The sequence below is a fragment of the Hippocampus bargibanti genome, linkage group LG17, assembly GCF_051943395.1.
Source record: "Hippocampus bargibanti isolate YZ-2025 linkage group LG17, ASM5194339v1, whole genome shotgun sequence".
NCBI classification, from domain to species: Eukaryota; Metazoa; Chordata; class Actinopteri; order Syngnathiformes; family Syngnathidae; genus Hippocampus; species Hippocampus bargibanti.
In genome coordinates this window covers 14,945,919-14,959,682 of record NC_142750.1, presented here as the reverse complement: position 1 = coordinate 14,959,682, position 13,764 = coordinate 14,945,919, and the positions used below count along the sequence as shown (strand labels likewise).

Here is a 13,764-nt window from a genome sequence, read left to right as displayed (position 1 = left end):
GTATTTGTTGGAGAAGGGAAATGCATACCACCGGCCGGATAGAGAATCTTAAAGACTGGATTTGGTCAACCCTACTTTAGAGAGAGGTTCCATATTCGTTACCATCAAATTGGATCATATGCGTGCAAGGTTCATTAGTGATGTACAGAATACACTATTTGCATATATGTTACGGTCAACTTTTGCCAAACACCAATTTTACTCATGTGGCAAGTCCGGTCATCTGAAACTGAATCTTTTATTGCTTCCCCCTGAACTAGTACAGATGCTTAATTGCTGTTTTTTTTCACCCATGGTCCAACAAGAAGCCCTCTATTCAAACCCCGAACCTCAAAACTGTGCCCACATTGAAGACCAACAACCCTTTTTATCGCACTTTCTTTCCAGTAAGTGTTTGAACTCTTTCTGTGGCCAAAAGGTCTGGGGATATTTCTCAACTATGAAGGTCAATGATGTCAATGCGGCGCATTGAGAGTCTCACGCATGTAGTGACCTTTTCCCTCACATTGTTTATGAAAAGAGAACATCAACACAATGCCGTCATGTTTTGGAGACTCTTTACTTAAATACATGTCACACATTAAAAAAACAAAAAAAGGACATTGTAAACATCGGACAGGGTTAGTTTGCCTGGGTCAACCGGGGCAAACAACAATAATTTACACAAAGAAGGTATGCAGCGTTTGATGACAATCCCATCAATGGCAAATATACAAAGATACGTTGATAAGCAATTTGTGCCATTTAGTAAACTATATATAATAAGGGCATTTCTTGCCCATTTCAAATGCCACGCGGCTAAAGTGTTGAAAGGTTCTTTGAGGGTGTCCAGCATCCAGAAGTACCATTTCAATCAGTCTTTTAGCACAACACGGTCGTGTACAAAGTCCTCGTTGCTGCCTCGCGTTGTTGCGGTGCTCTATGCGCAGCGTGACTCCAGTGTGTATCACCTTAAAGTCATTTTGAAGTAGTCTTTGCGTTTAAAATGCCTCCATCTTGCTTGTGAGCATCAGCTGACAGCCGCTGCTCACGTGGGTCAGAACCTTCTGTTTGAGCTGGGCCACCTGGTCCCGGAGGACCGAGGCGGCGTTCGACAGACCCGCGTTGTCGCTCTTGAGACCTTTCACCTTCTCCTCGAGGCGAGCGATGCGTTCCAGTTTGCGCCGCCGGCACTTGGTGGCCGCCAGTCGGTTCCTCAGCCTCTTGCGCTCCGCCTTGATCTTCTCTTGGGTCTCCAGGTCGATGGGAGACATTGGGGGCGAGCCGTCGCTACTCAGGAGATCCGGCACGGTTTGGGGTTCCTCTTTGAGAGCGACGAGGCGTTGCGGGTGAAGTCCGGATCCCGGGTGGGGGTTCTGGAAAGCGGCGTGCGCGGAAGTGTGCGGGTGGCTCTGGTGGTGGGGCGGCAAGTAGCTGATGGTGGCCATGGGGTAGCTGGGGGCGGACGAAGAGAGGCCGTTGTTGGGGCAGTAGGCGTTCAGCGTTGTGTAGATGGGCGGTTCGGGTTGCAGTCCCGAGCCAAACACGCCGGGAGCCGACGGCGAGCATGTGGTAACTCCGCTGGCGCCGAGGGAGGACGCCGAATGAGGCATTTGGTTCATCTTGTGCAGCTCATCCAAAGCTTTTACAAAGCCCTCGGCGAAGCCCTCCTGTTCGTCGGTGATGCTCCGATTGTAAAAGTACTGCCCCGGGGTCGGGGAGGTGATCACACCGTTACTGTTTTGGATGATGAGCCTCTCGAGCTCCGGGGATGCGAGCTTCAGGGTCCCCGCGTCCTGCTGACCCCCGTGGTATGGGTCTGTGTCGGCCCTCGGGTGCGATTTCAGGTTGCGATAGGGCTCTGTCAAGTTCAAATTCATATTCTGCTTTAGCAGCTTGTAGTCGTGCATGGCAGCGTCTGAGTGGCCGTAAGCCGACAGAAAGTCATCATGATAAAAAGGCTGTTCCATCTTTGTTGACATAAAGTCGGGAAAGGAAGCTTACCGGCTGCTTATTGAAACAGTCTCAACAAATGTCAAAAAGTCAGCAGCGAACGAGCATCAATTCGTCTTGTCAACAATGTCCGCACAACAGAAACTCGCACTGAAAAAAAAGTCCCACAAATCAAGGCAAAAGCAACTCCAAACTCGCGGAGTTCTGCGTGAAAATGTGCGCGTTGCTGCGTGTGAAAGGGTGCTCGGTCGGCTTCATCGGGCGCTTTTATAGCCACTGGGACACACGGCTGCTGTCAGGCTATTGCTCCGCTGTGATTGGCCAGTTTCTACGGAAAGCACGCCTCTGTCAGTGACGCAGATGCCGGGAAGAAGCGACTGTAAATAAGGCTGGAGGCAAGACAGCCCTCGGCGTGGGTTTCTGAGGACATTTTCGACATAAATACAGACCCCGAGCTTTATTTATAACTTTAATCGAACTGATTAGTAGTTTAAAACTGCCCGTTTGACACACAAACTGGCGGTGGAATTATACCTAATTTGATTTGAGTTTTAATTCTTGTCACAAACACGCACGAGTGTTAAATACAATACGCACAACCCTGTTTTATAACACATGATTATCCCTTCTTTTGTTGAATTGACGTGAATTATTTAAATGTTCATGAAATTTAAAAAGGAGTTACCCGTGGAAATGGTGCGGTCTTATGTGGAGGAAGTCCTCATTCCTAATATGGGCATGGCTGACGTAGTAGTTCCCTTCCGGGAGAACCGGGAACCCACTCCCTCCAGGACTGCATTCCTGCTTTTGTGCCATCCGTGTGCTATGTAGTAAGGGACTTTTTCCATCTGCAGGGAGAGAAAAGACCTCGGATATCATGTATTTTTTTTAAATAAAGTAGATACATAAAATAGTTTAAAACGACAATATCACATAATTGCGAAATTTAAGATCAACTTTGCAAATAAATTGATATGGATTGAATGTTACTTCAAACGTGTTTTTCTGAATGCAATTTTGGGAAATTGTTGGCTTTTTTTGTATTTTTGAATGCATCTGTAAATCGTGAACACTGATGTATCTCTCTATCTTTTATAACTATTACATCAGACCTGCATGTCTACCTGAGCGTATGTATGCATCTGTCGCAAGATGGATATATTTGACACCAGAAGTCAGTCCTCAAGTGCAGCTGCCATGCCTGTTTTCAAGCTCTTGCAGGAGTAACGCACCTGTAGCTAGTTGTCTAGCTGGCTGTATATTGGCTATATAGCTATCTGTCTACGTGGCTATCTATTAGCTATCTATTGACTACTATGTAGCTAGATAGCTTTCTATCTATTCGAGTTACTTTTGGCGTGTGTGGCTGCCGCTGCTCATCCACAGAAAAAAACTTATCCTGTGACTGAAAAGTGACCTTGAGAGCTTTGTAATGCGCTTATAAATGAAATATATTATAATTATTATTATTCAAATCATCATGATCATTTTGCCGCTTCAGAGCTGGCTGATGAGTCGATCATTTGAATCAGGTGTGTTGCACCGTGATTGCTGGAAAACAGCAGCGGCGCTCCAGACCTGTTGTACACTGATGTCAGGTTGGCTGACGAGCATGTCGCATTGTTCATTTTCTCAATTTCATTTATTGTCCAGTGGCTTGCGTTCATCCGTAGCTGCAGAAGAAGTGTTGTCCAGGTAGTTGTCCAACACACAATGTCTTTTGCCTCGTTAAGCACATTTTTCACCAGTCATTGTGACTGATGAGAATCCTCGAGAGGAAATATAGCGGACACTGTATTTGGTTTGTATCTTGACAGTGTCTTATAATAATAATAATAATAATAATAATAATAATAATAATAATAATAATAATAATAATAATAATAATAATAATAATAATAATTAATGGGTTTATTTTGATTGTTCGTCCCTGCTTCATTGCTTCTGTGGGCGTTGATGGCAGAGGATGGTTAAATCATCAGGAAGCCAGGTGTTGAACAGAAAGTTGGTTTAATCTTGAAGACAGCGGCGACATCACGGTGTCGGCTAAGGAGGAAGCGTGGAGAGAGAGAGAGAGAGAGAGAGAGAGAGAGAGAGAGAGAGAGAGAGAGAGAGAGAGAGAGAGAGAGAGAGAGAGAGAGAGAGGAGAACTGGGAGAGCATTTATATGGCGCACAGGGTGTGACGCAATAGGATGTGACGTAATGTAGATGTGACATCATGTAAGGGAAGGCAGGATATGACGTCTCAGGAAGTCCAAAACGTAAACAAAGATTAGAAAGCGATGTTTAAACATGTTCGTATGGTGAATTACCCCAACAACAATAATAATAATATATTTCATTTATAAGTGCCTTTCAAAACTCTCAAGGTCACTTAACAGTCACAGGATCCGTTTTTCTGTGGGTGTGATGAAAGGCCTCCAATGAGTCTGAGGAAAAGCTATGGAGGCATGGCCCCCCGTCTTTATTTCCATTTGATTGAAAATGGCCTTCAAAGCTTGTCAGTGTGGATTTATCCATCCTTTTTGCTGACACTAGTAGTAGTTTGTAATGGTTTTGTTTTCCTCAACAGATACCAAGAACCATACCGCGTCATCATCCCAGATTGCCTTGCGTATGCGAAAAATGGTGGCCATTGTGCACTAACTTATTTTGTAAACAAACTTTTTTTTAACAGAAAAGAAGTCATATATTTCAAACAATGTGCTTTTTTTGACATCTGTTTGTCATTGTGGTCAAGGTTGCTTCTTAGGACTATTTAATCCACTCCAACATTGTTATTAATTTGCTTGTCTATGGCACTTTGCATTGGTTGTTAGCATTAAGCTAAAAGACTGTCATAAGGAAAAACTACTACAAAAACATACAGCTAAATGACCATATTCCTGAGAAACTTTGAAAGTGGATGCCAGCCTTTTTTTGGAAAATGATTGCTAATAGCGATGTGAGGAAATTGTCTGGTCTTTACCAGGACTGTTTTAATTCTATTCCTCCTCGCCAGTCTCCATGGGAATATGGATAAACAGAGAAAAACAACACACTTCCTGGCAGTGTTGTCCATCGACTTTGCCACCTCCCTTATAAATGCTATTCTCTGTGCAGCAGCTGTTCGTTTCAGCCGCTGCTTCGCTGCGTTGGGGTTGAGGTTTTATTCAGAGTTGCGGCCGAGGTTGACCGCAGTCCCAGTGACATTTTGGCAAAGTACATTTTATGGTCCAGAGTGGTGAGTGTTTACGGGAAGACTCATGCAGTGGCATATTGCCATCATGCTAAATCTTGGTCAAAACACTCCTACTACCTATGCCCTGCGTGTGCGTGCGTGTGTGCGTGTGCGTGTGCGTGTGCGTGTGTGTGTGTGTGTGTGTGTGTGTGTGTGTGTGTGTGTGTGTGAGAGAGAGAGAGAGAGAGAGAGAGAAAAATGGGTGAACGCAGAGGCAGATTTATACAATGTGTGTTATGGATTCATGACTAAGACTGTTGATGTCCAGTCGTGCTTGAAATTCAAGTCTAAACATTGACATGTGGTGTTTCGTTGGAACACTTCACTTATCAGATTCCAGCTTTTGTGAAAACCCAAAAAAATGCATCTGATGTCTTAGTCACATCTTGATTAGTCACATCTTGGTTTGGACTGTTTGGATTTGGAGAAGCGGCGTGCGCACAAGTATAGAAAAAGGCTTCAGGTTCTGCTTTCTTTGTCTGCAGACGGGATTTGTTGTTCCGTCGGGATTTTGTGTTGGTTTTTTGTTTGTTTGTGTGTGTTTGGTGGTGGGGTTTCGGGGGTGGCCGAAGGGGGTGTTCAACAGGGTTCAAGGCAAGATGAGCTGCTTGGCAACAGATTTGGTCACATGGATGACTGCCAAAAACAATCGAGCGTTACCTGCGCCTATTCCTGAATGAGCATGGAAACAGCAAAGCCCCGAGGTTGTAAAGAAGCCTTTTACGTAATCAAACCGTACTTGGACTGCATGTGACTTTGGGTGGAATATTCTTCAAATTATCTTCACCGCATGTTCGAGTCTGCAAAGGGGGGAGGAGAAAAAGACTGATTCATTAAAAGGATTCACCGGAAATGTATCTTTTGTTTCAGTGATTGACCCTATTTTCCGGTGTATAAGGCTCACCGGAGTATAAGGCGCACCCCCAATGAATGAAAAACGCTTTCCGAATATAAGGTAAATAGATAGAAAGTTTTCCAAATATAAGGCACAGCACATTATAAAGCGTTAAAGTAAAGGCTGGGGTTACGCACTACTTCTTCGACAGGAAAATGGATGTGTCGTGGCTCAATATTACTTCACATATAAGGCGGACCTGCATATAAGGTGCAGGGTCATCTTCTGAAGAAATTTAATACACCGGAAAATACAGCCATTTCGCTTCCGAAAGACAAATTCTGTTGTCTTCAAATGACATCTTGACATCGGAATGATAAATCTAAATAGTCCACAAGCGGAACTCAAACCGGTGACAGTTCCGAGACCCGAACTTAGGACCTCTCGGTCATTCTGACCATGCACATTTTTACCTTCCTCGTTCCAAAATCTCAGTTGCTTCCTTTGCCCTCGCAGATTCTATGTTTGACAAAGCAGGCCTTCACAACGAGGTGCTTATACTGGAGATTGAGCTTTCCTCACCTCCTCCACTCAAACTGTCCCCATTGTGTCCCTCGCCACCTCTGCACAACTCGTCTTTTGTCCGAGGCAGGCGGCAGTGCGCCCGTCGTCTGCGTCTTTGCAACACTGAGCCATTTCCCTTCATCGAGACGACTCGGTCCATGTGACTCAGAGCTGCGCGGGCACGACCGAGGCCAGATGGAGGTCAAAGCTCCAAGCTCACGCCTCACTTCTTAGTTCTCCCCTCTCCCCTCCCCTGACCTTCGCAACTCCAGCAAACACCCACTCAGCAGAAAAGAGCAGCGCGTTTTCGATTGGCCAGCGGGTGGGCAAGGGGAAAGAGAAAAACACGCTCAGTCTTGATGAGGTTTGTTTGCAAAGTGCCCTCTTGACGGAAAGGCTGACGCCCACATTTTGACATAATGGGGCCTCTCAAGCGTGCGCCATGTTGGTTGGTCCCCTTTGTGAATACGGCCGCTTTATTGCCGGGTCTAATAATAGAATGATCTATCATCATTGACATCATCGCGCCGCATGATGCTGGGGCGTAAACCGTATGAAGACCAAACCGCCGGCCGTCCAATCTATCAACGGTCAGCCACCAAAAACCTCAAATGGCCCCATTTGAAGGACTTCGATTTGAAATGCTCGGTTGACTTCAAGTCTGGCATGTTTTCGTTGCGCATCAAATGGAAAGTGATAGTGACAATATGCTTAATATTGGTGTCGCAGTGTGATTCAATGTTTCACGGAATGGAAAACAAGGGTGTCCTAATTATCCCCTGGTATTTCCCATCGCGCTGTCAGCAAGGTAAGATGTTGTTTAGTATGAAACTGCATCCGAATTATAATATAGTCATAGCATAAGAGAGCGCAGTCTTAGAGACACTGAAATAGAATGACATCGCCATGAAACAGTGTGCTGCTACAACTGTGTCCAAATGAGCTGTTAAAAAATTGCATCTGTGACTAATCCAATCATATACTGTACTGACATATTTTGCTTCAAGCTGATTTACTTATTTATTTATCTAAAGTGATACCTCCGCCTACGAACGTAATTGGTTCCCAGAAAGTGTGTGTAAGGCGAAAAGTGGGTCTTCCAAACATTCATTTCCCATAAGAAACCATTAAAATGAGAATACAGTAAAGTCTCGTTATATCGATATTCAAGGGAGTCCGAAAAAATATCGATATAACCGGGGCTATCGATATATCCGACCCTGTTTGCATGTAATTTTCTCCGTGCGTGCATAGAAATAGTATCGATATAACCGGGACTATCGATATATCCGATATCGATATAACGAGACTTTACTGTAATCCATTCCCAGATCCCCATAAAACATTATTATCTACTAAGTAATCCTTAAAACTACACGAAATATATCATATTTTATGTATAATAAATAGGCTATGTATTGTAATTAAAGAAATAAACTGTACTTTATAATAAAGGAGTTTTATTTACCTTTGTGATGGTCGTTGATGGCTTGATGGAATGGGGTGGGAGGTTGGTAGGTGGGAGGGAGTTACTGTTTGGAAGGAGAATCACATTCCATAAGGACTGTAGAAAAATAAATAACTATACAGTATAATAAAGTATAAAGTAATAGTAAGTGATAATAAGTAAAGTAAAATAAAGTATAATTTACCTTGCTTCCTGTGTAATGAAAGTTTGGTTAGGCATCTTTTTCCAAAAAAGGACAGTTTCATCACCATTAAACACCTGATGAGGTTTATCGTCAGAACTGGCTGTCTCACCATGGCGAATGACACTATGAATCCCTGTACGATGCTTAAAGTTCTCGAACCATCCGTGGCTAGCCTTGAAATCATCAATGGATAACGAACTTCCACGTTGCCTCTTGACGATATCCGAGTGAAGTTTCCGTGCTTTCTCTGCGATAATTCCCTCACTCATGCAGTCCCCGGCTAGCTGCTTTTCATGAATCCAAATCAACCGAAGTTTTTCAACCTCTTCTATTGCCTGTGACCGTCGCTTAGACAACACGGAAACACCCTGAGCAACGCACGCATCTTTAATCGCTTCCTTTTCCAAAGGATGGTAGGAATGGTCGACTTAGCATACTGGTAGTGAAAAGGCATGAAAGGCACAAACGCACGCCTTGTTCAGAATCACTATCAGAAAACCTTTATTCGTCCAACAATGGGGAAATTTTCTGTCCACTGCAGCAATTTGAAAGGGGATGAGGTGTGGGGGGGGGGGGGGGGTGAAAGGATAGAAATCAAGATATTCTAAAGCATAGTAAAATAAAAATGGCAACTTTATACTGTTGTCATGATGCTAAAAGAAATGTGAAATAATTTTGTGTTTCATGGATTTTGGATGGGAGAAAGGTGCGCATTTCTCCCCATCCAAAACAGTTGAGTTGGGCGACCACTAATTGACTCTGAGAAGGTGATTGCAACCACCTGGGAATGGCCAATTGCCTCTGGGACCTGATTGGCCAGAAGCTCAGGTGAAGCACCTTTAAAGCCAGCCTGAGCCAGTCACTTCGAGGAGGAGGAGGAGGAAGAAGAGGGACAAAGGACAAGCTGGAGAGCGGTGTCACCTGTGGTCTGTTGAAAGCTGATATCAACTTCAAATAAAGAAAACTCACAATACCCTTCCTGCATCTAGCTGAGTGAACTTTTATCCTCTTTCCACCTGCTTGCTGTCTCGCCGCACGACATTGTATATGTGCAAAACAGTTTCATAAAAAAACTGTACATAGTGTGTTAGAGCACATTCAGCTTTGGGTGAGCGTGGTTGGCGCAAAAAAAAAAAAAAAAAACGTTGCATCCATTCTGAGTTTCAAATCGGCTCCGCTCATAAATTTGTCCTGTCAGTATTTTGCTGGCAAATTAAATTGTTCTTGGATTCCTCCAATCTGCACGTGTTTGATCCCCATCCATGCGCCAAGGAATTCTGGAACGTTGCTCTGCTCATTTATGGCTTGGCTCAGTCACGGAACCAATGCCGCTGTGTTTCTTATGGTTTCATTGTGTGCCGTATGGTGAAAATTTGGGTTTGCGCTTCCATTAGAAGGGGGGTTAACACCAAAATGATTTCAAACGAATACATTCTGTGTAGGCTCACTATTCTAAACATGGGTTTCTGATTAATATTGTGCATGTGGAATAACCAGCAAAATCTACATGTTTTTGTCTATCCCGGGCGGCCATTTTGCCACTTGCTTCGACTGAAAATGACACCAGAGATGCTCAGGGCTCAGATAATAACCTTATGGCGCACACCGTGGCATAGCTTTGCTATAGAGACAGAAAATGGTGCAGAGAAATCAATGTATACTTAAATGAGGAGTGCTGACCGATGTCCCTTCTAAGATGGCCGCTACATTTCCAACAATGGGAATCACACAAATAACTTCAAGTCAGAATCATCATTATACTAATCAAGTAGTTCACCTTAGATGACAAAACTGAGCGTAATATCAAAGTGCCACCATCATTTTGAGAATAGGCTATGAAAAAGCATGTTTGAGTCGCTGTCTCCTGACCCTCAAAATAATCATGTTGACATTACTTTCATTGGCAAGAGTTTACAGGTGTCACAAGGTTGGCAAGTACGCTGGAAGTCAATCAAAAGTTCAGCCCTTGTTGTCGCTAACAATGCGGTTACCGACAATAACAACTAATAACAGGTGTCACACCTTCAGATGTTCCTCCCAACACCCAAAGTGTTGTGGCCGGTACACTTGACGTTAATTTCTTTTCACGTTAGAATAACCTGACCAGGAGAAGCAATAATTACAAGCTGAGAAACACCAGCAGCGACTAGTGTGGAAAAATGTCTTTTTGCTAACCCGATACTTCTATGCTCGTCTCAGTCGAACCGCCATTTAAAGGCTCCCTTTTGGAGGGTGAGGAAGTTTTCAATCGAATGCAATTGGACACCCAGTGAGGTGTCAGGTGAACGTCTGCAAGGTGAACAACGCAAGCATATGCTCTTTTCAATTATTTTGGATGAGTCACATTCATGTTGCTATTGTCTTTACAGCTCAAACGTCATGCTAGAAGCACTTCTGACACTGACACAAATTATGTTGTTGTTTATTGTCTGTGGTGTGTTTCATCTCGTCGTCGGGTGTACTTTGCTGCTGTGCTGGCCGTTGGGCAAAATAACAATCGGCAGACACGCGAATGTGGTTGCATGAGTGAAGCAGGTTATGGAACAACCCTTCTGGTCACCACCTCCACCACTCCAGGACTGATATTCATGAAGGGACAAGAGCTTTCAAAGATTTATATAAAAAGTAGAAAGTCTGAAGCCTGTCTCGAAAACAAACTAGTTCACAGTGAAGCTCGTGTTCAACTCCATGAGATTTTCTGCTGTTTTCAATGGAAAAGTAGCAGCTTCAGTAGTTTTTGTCATTTAAAAAAAAGAGGACAAGTTCTAAGATTTTTTATTGGTGTCTGCAATTCTAGTTGAGCCCCAGGGGAGCCACAGCGTGATCCCTTGCCAAGTGCCATGCCCAATGCTAAAAACCTTGTACATCTTAAACAAGCCTAGACACGAACGCCCCGGAGCAAATCATTGCCTGTAAAAATCAACTCTCCAACAAACATAGCTGCCGCCCGCTGCTTACATACACAAACGCTTTTGCTCCCTTACTGGAATATATATATGCTCTTTTGCATGCATATGTAAAAATTTCCTCCTTACAGACTACATGTTGTATTTATTTATTTATTTATTTATTTATTTATTTATTTGTGTGTTTGTTTATTTGTGTGTTTGTTTAGTTATTTCTGTGGTTTTATTTATTTATTTATGTATTTATTTATTTATTTATTTATTTATTTATTTATTTATTTATTTATTTATTTATTTGTTTGTTTGTTTATTGACATCAGCAGACAGATTTTGTTTATTCGCCCGGTGCTCGGAATGTCAAGGCAAGCATGTTTTGTGGGGCAGAGGCAACCAGAGAAACCACAAGCAGCAACTCCATTAGCGATTGTAGTGGTTTACGGAGTACACTAATTAGTACACGAGATTAGCAAGATGGCATTTATCGGAAGTACTGGTTCTGGTTTAGTCTCGTGTTTTGTTTCTGAACTACTACAGTGCCAACAAGGAAATATTTATTGTAATCTTGACACTGCAAATTCATTTGGGGAATACGGAGGAAAATAGCCAATTCCATGTTGGAAGGTGATTGGAGAAACCTTCAGGCTGCACTGAGACTTGCACTGATACCGTCGGCGGCACAAGTATTTACTCTTGAGGGGAGAAGTAAAGATTTTCGGCAAGAAAATGACTACAACCGGGACTTTAGTTGCAATTTGTTGGTGGATCAAATGCAGTGTTGTTTTCTTGTTGTTGGAGAACAAACAGCATTTGCGCCCTTGCCATTTATCTGTTTGAAAGTTAGGACTTAGTCATTTTCACAGCGGCTGTCAAAACAGTTCACCACTTTGTCATGCCTCATCATTGTGTCAAATTCAGAGACGTCATTTATGATCACAGAAAAAAAATATCACGCCACAGCATCACCTACAGTATATGCCACTCGTGATCTCAAGCACGTGTTTGATAGAGCATGTTAAATTGAGGGTTTTTCTTGCGTGTTTCGCTGCAAAGTGTAAGGACAGGAATAGCTAAGCGTGGCCTGGCGGCGATGGAACCTTACATCCATAATGACCCCAGACTTGTGATTGAAGAGGCCCCTCTCAAAAGCAGAGCAGGTGGATGTGTAGGTGGTGCGCCTCGAGCATTCTCACTCCGTAGACACACAAACACGCATTATTGCAAATACTGTACATGTTCTTTTGCACGCCTTCACATGGTTTATATACACACATGAAAGCATACATGCACCTTTAGGGGTTCCAATGGCAGGCCATGTATCAAAACCTCTGCTTAGGTGTTTTCTGCACCTTACTTCACCCAAAGACCATGCATTATCACAGTATCATCTAAAAATTGCCCGGATTGATCCACATCAGCCTCAAACCAAAGTTGATTTGTCTCAACTCAATGGGCTTTAGATTTGATTACATATGGTTCAGCTAAGTTTAATGGGGGACCTTTAAAAAAAGAGAAAGTGAGAGACAGAGACAGAGATACAGAGAGATAAATCTTCTTCTTTTCCTTTCGGCTTTTCCTTTCAGGGGTCGCCACAACGAATCAGTGTCCTCCATCTAACCCGGTTTTGTGCATCCTCTTCTCTCACACCTTCATGTCCTCTTTGACCACATCCATAAACCTCCTCTTCGGTCTTCCTCTCGGTCTCCTGCCTGGCAGTTCAAGACTCAGCCTCCTTCTCCCGAAAGAGTCGCTCTCTCTCCTCTGGACATGTCCAAACCATCTCAGTCTGGCCTTTCTGACTTTCTCTCCAAAGCCTCGAATATGAGTTGTCCCTCTAAGGTACTCATTCCTGATCCTATCCAACCTGGTCACTCCCAAGGACAACCTCAACATGTTCAGCTCTGCTACCTCCAGCTGTGCTTCCTATCTTTTCTTCAGTGGCACTGTCTCCAGTACAAACATCATGGCTATCACATCCTCCTCAGCACCAGGAGCGCGCCCCTCCCCTCCCTGCTCTCCGGACTCACTCACCTGTTGCTCATTTCCTTGACTGTGCCTTCTGGCTTTAAAAGCCACCTGTTCCCGCTTGGTTGCGCCGGTGTATTCTCTGTTGTTTCGCTGTCTTCCGTCAGTACGCAGGTTGGTCCCGTTTGTCCACTTGGTTGTCTTACTCCCTGTTTTGCCCTACATGTCTCAGTAAAGACCTTTTCTTGAACTTGCCGTCTCCACCGTGTATTTTGGATACAACTCCTTACTATTTTTCCTCGTCCCTCGAGTCCTGTCACCACTCCTCGAGCAGGACTTGACAATGGCCGGTCTCACCACCGTTTTATACACTTTTCCTTTCATCCTAGCTGAAACCCTTCTATCACACATCACTCTGACATTTTCCTCCAGCCATTCCAGCCCGCCTGGACATGCTTCTTCACGTCTTTTCCATACTCCCCATTGCTTTGGACAGTTGACCCCAAGTACTTAAAATCCTCCACCTTCTTTATCTCTTCTCCCTGTAGCATCACTCTTGCACTTGGATCTGTCTCATTCACACACATATATTCCGTCTTCCTGCGACTGATCTTCATTCATCTCCTTTCCAGGGCATATCTCTACATCTCTAGTTTCTCCGCCACCTGGTGTAGTCCCACCCGCACCTTGAA

General features: G+C 43.8%; 1 protein-coding gene and 1 long non-coding RNA gene across 2 annotated transcripts in view; one reads left to right on the top strand and one right to left on the bottom strand.

Annotated features, from left to right (window-relative positions):
- Window positions 1-540: 540 nt before the first annotated feature.
- On the bottom strand, window positions 541-2,151 carry junbb (JunB proto-oncogene, AP-1 transcription factor subunit b). The gene has a single exon (XM_089018976.1). The coding sequence runs from the start codon at window positions 1,959-1,961 to the stop codon at window positions 981-983; it is 981 nt and encodes a 326-aa protein (XP_088875102.1). The 5' UTR covers window positions 1,962-2,151; the 3' UTR covers window positions 541-980.
- A 5,129-nt stretch (window positions 2,152-7,280) lies between these two features.
- LOC148885947 (uncharacterized) overlaps window positions 7,281-13,764 on the top strand; it is an 11,466-nt gene continuing 4,982 nt past the window's right edge. Inside the window, exon 1 of the long non-coding RNA XR_016118091.1 lies at window positions 7,281-7,360. This is a non-coding gene — a long non-coding RNA (uncharacterized LOC148885947). The remainder of the gene's footprint in view (window positions 7,361-13,764) is intronic.